The sequence below is a fragment of the Petaurus breviceps genome, unplaced genomic scaffold (assembly GCF_028583685.1).
Source record: "Petaurus breviceps papuanus isolate PSGF00001 unplaced genomic scaffold, PetGlider_PUasm1.0 227, whole genome shotgun sequence".
In the NCBI taxonomy this organism is placed as follows: Eukaryota; Metazoa; Chordata; class Mammalia; order Diprotodontia; family Petauridae; genus Petaurus; species Petaurus breviceps.
Window position 1 is genome coordinate 9,355,747 of NW_027185896.1, and position 9,577 is coordinate 9,365,323.

Below are 9,577 nucleotides of genomic sequence, written 5' to 3' on the forward strand. Positions count from 1 at the left end.
AAGGAAGGAAGGAAGGAAGGAAGGAAGGAAGGAAGGAAGGAAGGAAGAAAGAAAGAAAGAAAGGAAGAGAGAGAAAGGAAGGAAGGAGGGAAGAAGGAAAGAAAGGAAGGAAAGAAAGAAAGGAAGGAAAGAAAGGAAGGAGAAAAAGAAGAAAAAAATGAAAGAAAGAAAAGAAAGAAGGAAGGAAGGAAAGAAAGAGAAAGAAAAGAACAAAAGATAGCTAGATAGCTAGGTAGATAGATAGAACATTTATTAAGCTTTTAGCATGTGTCAGAATAGTAACTCCAGGGGATAGAAATACAAGCAAAAAAAAGTAGTCTCTACTCTTACATTCTTTTTTTTTTTTTTTGGTGGCAATCAAGATTAAGTAAATTGCCCAGTGTACTACAACTAGTATGTATCTGATGCTGGATTTGAACTCAGGTCCTCCTGATTCCAGGGCTGGTACTCACTCTACTGTACCACCTAGCCGCCCCTACACTTCCATCCTAACAGAAGAAGACAGTACTGGTGGGGCAGGGTGAAGTCTGGACATTGAGCAGAGCCATCAGTGACCAGGGCCTCTATTCCAGTCCAGTATAGTTTTGTTCATATTGGGGTTTTGGAGGGTCGTGGGATGGGGAGGGGAATTAGGGCAGAGTTAATGGGATCAGTGGGTTTAGCCTCCTATCCCTTAACATCCTCTTTGCCCCCTAGAGTATTCTGCTACTGGGGAAAAAGCTGAGATTCTGTATTATTCACCTCGAGAGAGAGGCAGCTAAGTGATTCTGTAGCTGGAGTGTTGGGCTTGGAGTCAGGAAGAACTGAGTTTGAATCTTAACTCAGACACATACTAGCTGTGTGATTCTGAGCAAGCAAATTCTAACCTCTGTTTGCCTCAGTTTCCTCATCTATAAAATGGGAATAATAAAAGCACCCACCTCAGGGTATTGATGTGAGGGTCAAGTGAAATAATAATTGCAAAACACCTACCACAGTTCCTGGCACATATTAAGAACATCAATATTAGCTATTACTATTATGAAAATCACTTTGCAAACCTTAAAGATATTATTGTTATTGTTATTATGAATCCAAAATTCCATTGTACTGAACAGGGATATTTTCACCAGCCTCCCTTGATTCCCATCTGTGGGTCTTCTGCCCAGCAGAGCAATGTCCTTGTGGCACTGAGATGACCTTGGGTTCTCAGGGGCTATGCCAGAGGAAAGAAGGCTCTTGCAATCTCTCCCAGGGTGGAAGGGACCACCAGGTGACAGACAGAGCTTGCTGTCCCAAGACCAGCCCTGCTAAGAAGGGAGAGGCTGATAGGAGTAGGCTGGCCACTAAGGGACGAATTCTCTGGCCCTGGTGACCCATGGAACAATACAACAAACGCTCTGGGAATGTGTGTGTGAGAGAGCCAAACCTTTGTAACTTAATACCCAACACATTTTAAATGTCCTTGGGGAGTTGGGCTAGCTGAAGAGTCCTGTAGGGACCACAGTGAAATGAAGATCTGAGGTTTGGAGCTGAAAGAGACCCTGGGGATCATCTAGTCCAGCCTCCTTATGTTACTGAGCTTGAGGGGTGGGAAGTGACTGGCCCAAGGTCACATGAAGATCAGGGACAGGAATATGGCAACTCTGACACCAAACCCAATGCTCTTCTCACTTCTGAAGGTCAAATCCTTCTCTAAGGTCATGGCTGCCTCTGATGTATCTATATGGTAACTGGATTGGGTGTTCATTGTTCAGTCATATCCCACTCTCCATGACCCCATCTGGGGTTTTCTTGGCAGATACTGTAATGGTTTGCCATCTCCTTCTCCAGCTCATTTTAAAGATAATAAAACTGAGGCAGATGGGGTTAAGTGACTTGTCCAGGGTCACACAGCTAGTAAGTATCTGAAGTCGGATTTGAACTCAGGAAGATGAGAGAGAACTGGGATAGAGCCCGGTACTCTATCCACTGCACCACCTAGCTGCCCTGTAGTATGTAGATGGAATTTACTTAGAGCAAGCTGACTTTTATTCTTATTACAAAAGAATTCCTCACTTTAGAAAAGAATTCCCCTTTACAGAACTCCCTCTTTACAGAGCAGTACCCCAGTGGTGCATCTAATTGTTTACGGATCAGACTGTTTACAGATACAGAAAACAGGGCACACCAGAGAACTGTCGGGTTTGAAGACTTGGCTTTGTTGCTTGTTGTGTGACCCCTAGCAGTTCAATGAATTTCTCTGTTGCTCACTCGCTAGCCTCTTATGGAAAATTAAGAGTTGGACTGGAAAGTCTCTAAAATGTCTTTCGGCTCTGACATGTGATGATTCTCAAGATTTCCTCATCTATAAAATGGCAATGATAGTCCCTTCCCTGAGTCCTACCTTGGGCAGAAATGAGCCCCAAAGGAGTGAGTAACCAATCCAAACATGCTTCCCAAACTAAAATGTCCAAACGTACATGGTGGCTTGGCATTAATTACTGAGTTAGAAACCTGATTTACATTGAGATTCAAAGCTAGAAGAAACCTTAGAATGTCAGGTTGTTAGCTATACATTGTCTCTAGGACCTGGGCTTTTACTGCTGTAGGAACCAAGGTAAATTGGAGAGGTTAACTGATTGTCTCATGGTCATAAACCTGGGAAATATGAGAGGGGAGATTTGAACCCCATTATTCCTGATGCCAACCAAGTCTAGCAATTCACCTCAAACTACTGTCCCCTTCATTTTCCATATACTAAGGTCTTAATCCATGTTTGCTGATTTGAATTAAGTTGAATAGAAGTGGGAGCATCTTAGAACACTGAAGGGGTCTTAGAGATGATCTAGTCAGTCCCTTCTCCCTATACTGAGGAAGAAAATGAGGTCATAGAGGGAAAGGGAATTGCCTAGCATCCCACAGCATATTAGTGATTGAGTTGGTAGCCAAATGCAGGTCTCCTTGAGTTATATACCTTTTTAGGAGCCTGGAGATGACCTCAAGATGTCCAGAGAGCCGCTGGACCTCCCAGCACCCACAGAGAAAACATCCAGCCAGAGCCAGGGATAATGGGGGCCATGATTAGATTAAAGGGCCACCTGTACTTTCTCCCTCTATTCATTTGTTGATTTATTCAGTGAACATTTGGGGGTGCCTGTTACACCCATAATCCTATGGAAGAGGCAGTTTAAAGGGTAATTATTTTCTTTGCAAAATGTCCTCAGATAGGCTGAAGGTGGGGGTAGGGGGTAATTATCCACTTTACAAAAGCTTCTCTGGTTAGGGGTCATTATTCATTTTACAAAAGGGTTTTCCCTTTCCAGAGAGAATCCTTCAGAATTTAAGTGGATAAGATTTAGAATGAGGTTCAATTGTCACCAAGCTGTTTGGGTGTTCACCAATCATAGAAAAGGAAGGGGCCTCTGGAATCCCTGCCCAGCCCATCAGGAGAGGGGGCATCATCCTCTTTGCCCAGATTTCCTTTCATTGACAACGTATGATTTCCTTGCAATGGAATTCACTCGTTTCCTCCTTGTCATCTGGGAAGCCTGGAAGGACTTGCCTACTGTCCCTCCTCCCCAGATCCGATGAAGATCCCCGCCCCAGGGCCCCTCAGTTTACCCAGCAGAAGCAGCTTTACTGTTCTGGCATCTTTCTCGGCATCTTCCTTCAATTTCTTCTCTAATTCCCTTGAGTGTTTCTCCTCGGCACTGGCTCCAGCCCCCATCTTGCTGGCCGGATTGGGGTAAGAGTATGGCCTGAGAGGCGGAAAATGTGGACCTAACTCTTCAGAGGAGACAGGACCTTCAAACCTCGGGCTTAGCCCGGGGCCCCTGGCCCTCTTCCCTGGTACCTTCTTGTTCCCAGGAAGTTGGAGGACAGAGTGAATGGGGCCTTTCCATACCTCCCTCCCACTGGGGACTGCTTAGCAGGATTTAGGGGCAAAGGGGCTGCCTGGGAACCAATCAAGGCCAAGGACAGGTGAATCCGGCTCAGGAGAGCCCCTGTCCCCCTCCTTCCCCAGCCATAATCAGGCAGTGGCCCTGTCCCCAATCCCTTACAAGCTGACTCTGTGCTTTCCCCCCTTACCTCCAATCTGGGGCCAGGGAGTTAAAGCATCTTCCTTCTCAATCCTGAAGAGAGAAGCTTCCCCCACTGACATAGGGACTGTCTTTTCTAAGTGTATCCTGAGCTCTTAGCACAATGCTTTGTACACAGTGAGTGTATAATCAATGCTTTTTTCATTCATTTGTTAGGAGAAGCCAGAAATAACCTTGAACCTGGAGGTTAGCTCCGATCCCCTCCCTGGACCACCCTCAGAGCTCTCCCTGGAACCTTGCAGAGACGGAGGGGTTGGGAAAGAACAATATTTGAACGGCCCCACCCCTCCCCATCAACCACAAAACTGGGACTCAGTGGGGCGGCTAGCACTTAACACTGTGACCTTAACAGCTATGTGACCTTGGGCATATCACTTACCCCCAACTGCCCTGCCTTCCTCCCTCCAAAAACAAAACAAAACAAAAAAACTGGGACTTGCCTTCCCCAAAGTGGTGGCAGACACCAAGGTGATGGTGGGACATGTGCTCGGACACCTTGCTCTTGGACTCCTTCCTGGGGGGTGAAGGGAGATGACTGGGGCTTGAGCCCCAGGACACCAGACCCTGAGACTCCTTGGGTGTAGGGGCAAGAGACCTGGTGACATGAATGAGGGTGCAAGGAGTGTTTGTTGTGCCCCTGTGTCCATGATTGTGTGTGATAGCATCTGTAATGGCATTGTATGTTTATGTGTAACTATGTCTTGGGGTGTGTATATATTTGAATCTACAAGTATATGTGTCTATGCGTATTTATGTGATTCACCAGCTCTAGAATCTTAGAGTTGGATGGAAAGGAGGGAACAGGTATTTTTAAAGCACTTACCTACTATGTTAAGTGCTTTGTAAGTATTATCTCCTTTGATCCTCAGAACAACCCTGGGAGGTAGGCGCTATGATTTCCTTTGTTTTAAAAATTGAGGATACAGTAATTTGTCCAGGTCACATGGCTAGTGAGGAGCTGAGGACTAATTTGAACTCAGAATCTTCTTTTGCGGGGGTGGGGGGAATTTAAAAACATTTTTTATTCTGAACATAACAACTAGCAACAAACATACATTTCAGTACAGATGAATAAGAAAGAAGATTATATAAGAAAGTGTGAACGATTATATACACTTTTAAAAATAAAAACATATATGCCACATATATGTAACACATATGTAGACGCATGATGTGTTCTGCATATATATCCATGCCTTCTCATTCTGCGCAACTTTCATCCATATTGTCCCCAGAACAAGGATAGATGTAGATACAAATACAGATATAGACACACACACATGATATTCCAAAAGTTTTCATCCAGTTTTGAGCTATAAAATTTTAAAGAAGAAAAAATGTTGAACTGATGCAGAGTGAAATTAGCAGCACAATCAAGAGAATGATTTACATGATGACTGCAATAATATTGCAAAAGAGGTCAACTTTGGAAGAATTAAAAATTCCAATGAATTCATATCCTCTTGACTCTGGAGCTGGCATTTGATCCAATTGCACCTCCTAGCTAACCTTAGAGGTCATCTATTCCAACTCCCTTATTTTACAAAGCAGTAAACTGAGGCCCTGAAAGAGGAAGATCATTTAGCAAATTAGTGGCAGGACTACTAGTGAACTCCCAACCAAAGGCCCTTTTCACTGTACCAGGAATAAATTCCAGAAACATTTTCTGAGCACCTCCTACGTGAGGCTGCTGGTCTAGGCATTGCAGAAAAAACAGAAATGGATAGGACTCAGGACCTGCCTTTAGGGAACTGGGGTAAGTGGGAGGAGGTAGAGCAGACATAGACCTGAATCCTAATGCCAGGGAGCCTGCACACAACCTGGAGAAGGCATAGGAAGAATAGACCCAAACCCCATCACCATGGAGCTTCCAATATTGAGGAGAGAAAAATATTACATGCAAAAACATACTTCCATTGGTAGCTGCATGACCCTCCAGGATGGGCAGACCCTTATCTAACCCAGACTGAGGCCCTTCTATGCTTTCTCATTCTGTGCAACTTTCATCCATATTGTCCCCAGAATATCAAGGATCTGCCCTATAAGTAGGAGGCTTCCTCTGGTTCTTTTAATATCTTAGGGGCATAGAATTTGAATAGCCCATCTGGCCTCTCTCAATCTTGAAAGTGCCTTTCCCCCAAAATCCAAGTCCTTGGTAATGTTTTTCCTGTTACTTCTCCAAATCAACTTTCTTTCCCAACACAGCAAACATTTGACATATATCTGCTTTGTGCAGAACACCATATTAGGAGCAGGGGGAGATTGAAAGCTTAGCTCAGATATGATCCCTATCCTCATAAAGCTTATAGTTTAATAGCAGGATATGACATGCACACAAGTTCAATACTTCAATGGATATGACCTCATCAACGTGAGCATTCCCGCAATGAGGCAGACTGAAACTCATTCATGCCCTCTCATCCTGGGCAACTCTTGTCCATGTCCTCCCATTGATTCTCCAAAAAGCTCTAATCCAAAGAATGGGGAGCCTTCTCTAGTTCTTTTGGCATTGCATGAACACCAGTGGAGCTGTCTACTGGTTCATGACCAGACCGCCTTCTTTCCTGGGCCTCTATCTCTCTAGTGACATTCTCTGGCAAAATTCTTGGCAATAAACAAATCTCTGACATTATAGTACAGTTTTCTTTGTAGCATTATCTTTCCATTGCCCCTTGGGGCATTTGTCACCTGGATTCTCTCCAGATCAAGGCATCTCAGGATTTTTTGGAGGCCATAAAACATGATAATTTTGACAGTAGTAAAAAGAGGTCATGAAAGGCCCCAGGTGGAGCTAAGATGGTGGTGTATAAGAAGAAGAACTCTGTGTGCCCCCTCCATAACCACCTCAAATGCCTATAAAAATGACTCTAAACCAATTTTAGGGCTACAGAACCCACAAAATGACAGAGAGAAACAAACCTCCTGTTGAAGACAGCCTAGCAGGTGGACAGGAAAGGTACATTGCAGTGTGCTGGAAGCAGAGCCCAGCCCTCAGTGAGCCTGGGGTTTTAGCCTCAGGGTGGTCACGACCATCCCCAGCTGAAGGAACTTCAGGAGAGTGGATCACCAAAGTGAGAGTTTAGTGTGGATTTTGGGGGAACAGGGAGTCTGGGAGTGTCGTACATCCTCCGTCCCCAGAGGGAGAAGTGGATGAGGCATAGCGGCCGCCGCAGCATGGCTGCTTTAGAGCTCCTGGCCTGCAGGTTGTAGGGGGACCAAGCAACCAGTCTGAGGGGTAATGGCTCTTGCTTTAACCTGCTTGGATCTGGATTGCTGTCTAGGGTGGAGGTCCTGGGGTGTGTGACCAGTGTGCCAGAGCCAGTGGAGGCTTCTGAGAGGGCAGCCAACTAATAGCAGCTGAGAAAACCCCAGCGATTGGGACAAAGCTCCCCTCTCTGGTAGCAGAGTTCTACTGTGGCAAAAAGCTCAAAGGTCAAGTAATTGAGTGGCAACATGAGCAAACGAGGGAAGCAAAGCAAGCACAGCAATCAAGTTTGGACACCTTTTTTGGGGACAAAAAGGATCAAAGCATGAAACAGGGGGAAGACAACGAAGTCAGAACTCCTGCACCATAAGCTTCCAAGAAAAATATGAATTGGTTACAGGCCATAGAGGAGCTTAAGAAGGATTCTGAAAACCAAATAAGAGAAGTGGAGGAAAAATTGGGAAGAGAAATGAAAACAATGCAAGAAAATCATGAAAAGAGAGTCAACAACCTGACTGAAGAAAATAACACCTTAAAAAATAGACTAACTCAAATGGCAAAAGAGGCTCAAAAAGACAATGAGGAGAAGAATGCCTTAAAAAGCCAAATTTGCTAGATGGAAAAAGAATCTCAAAAGCTCACTGAAGAGAATAATTCCTTCATAATTCATTTGTAGCAAATGGAAGCTAGTGGCTTTATGAGAAATTAAGATACTATTAAACAGATCCAAACAAATGAAAAAATAGAAGGCAATGTGAAATATCTCACTGGAAAAACTACTGACCTGGAAAAGAGATGCAGGAGAGATAATTAAAAAAGTTTTGGACTACCTAAAAGCCATGATCAAAAAAAGGAACCTAGAAATTATCCTTCAAGAAATTCTCGAGGAAAATTGCCCTGATGTTTTAGAACCAGAGGGCAAAATAGAGGCTGAAAGAATCCACTGATCACCTCTTGAAAAGATCCCAAAAAGAAAACTCCTAGGAATATTATAGCCAGGTTCTGGAATTCCCAGATCAAGGAGAAAATATTACAAGCAGCCAAGAAGAAACAATTTGAATATTGTGGAAACACAATAAGGATAACACAGGATCTGGCAACTTCTACACTGAGGGATTGAAGGGCTTGGAATATGATATTCCAGAGGTCAAAGGAGCTGGGATTAAAACCAAGAATCACCTACCCAGCAAAACTGAGTATCATGTTTCAGGGGAAAATATGGTCATTCAATGAAATAGAAAACTTTCAAGCATTCTTGATGAAAAAGCCAGAGCTGAATAGAAAATTTGACATTCAGATACAAGAAGCAAGAAAAGCATGAGAAGGTAAACAGGGAATAGAAATCATAAGGAACTTATCAAAGTTAAACTATTTATATTCCTACATGGAAAAACAATAATTGTAATTTATGAAACTTTTCTCAGTATGAGAATAGTTGAAGGGAATATATGTGTGTGTGTATGTCTATATAGGAGGATATATGGGCATATGAATACATATGTGAGTGTGTGTATATATGTGTTCAGGTATACATAGACAGAGGGCACAGGACCAATTGAATATGAAGGATGATACTTAAAAGGTGAAATTGAGAGGTGAGAGAGGAATATAATGAGAGGAGAGGGGGAGAGATAGAATGGGATAAATTATCTCATATGAAAAAGGCAAGGGAAAACTGTTACAATGGAGGGGAAGAACAGGAAGGCAAAAGGGAATGAGTCAACCTCACTCTCATTGAATTTGGCTTAGGGAGGGAATGACATACACACTAAATAGGGTATCTCACCCTACAGGAGAATAGGGGGGAAGGGAATGAGAGGGGGGATAATGGAAGGGAGGGCAGTTTGGGGGGGATGGAAGTTGGAAGCACACACTTTTGAAAAGGGACAGGGTCAAAGTAGAGAATAGAACAAGTGTGGGGTGGGATAGGATGGAGGGAAATATAGTCAGTCTTTCACAATATATCCACTATGGATATGCTTTGCGTAGCTACATATGTACAACCTATATTGAATTGCTTATCTTCCCAGAAAGGGTGGGTGATGAGGGAGGAAGGGAAAGAATCTGGAATTCAAAATTTTAAAATCAAATGTTAAAAAATTATTATTATTATTATTTACATGCAACTGGGAAATAAGATATACAGGTACTGGGGTATAGAGATCCATCTTGCCCTACTGGAAAAGTTGGAGGGGGTGGTGGGGGAGGATATAGGAGAGAGCAGACTGGGGGAGGGGGTATACACTGAGATCACTGTTTTAGGGTGGTGGGTAGGGGAAAGATGGGGAAAAATTTGTAACTCAAAATCATG

General features: G+C 43.6%; 1 protein-coding gene across 1 annotated transcript in view; it reads right to left on the reverse strand.

The window, feature by feature from the left end:
* GNAT1 (G protein subunit alpha transducin 1) overlaps positions 1 to 3,688 on the reverse strand; it is a 9,331-nt gene extending 5,643 nt beyond the window's left edge. Inside the window, exon 1 of the mRNA XM_069095415.1 lies at positions 3,583 to 3,688. Coding sequence (XP_068951516.1) covers positions 3,583 to 3,688 — 106 coding nt within the window. The remainder of the gene's footprint in view (positions 1 to 3,582) is intronic.
* Positions 3,689 to 9,577: the final 5,889 nt, after the last annotated feature.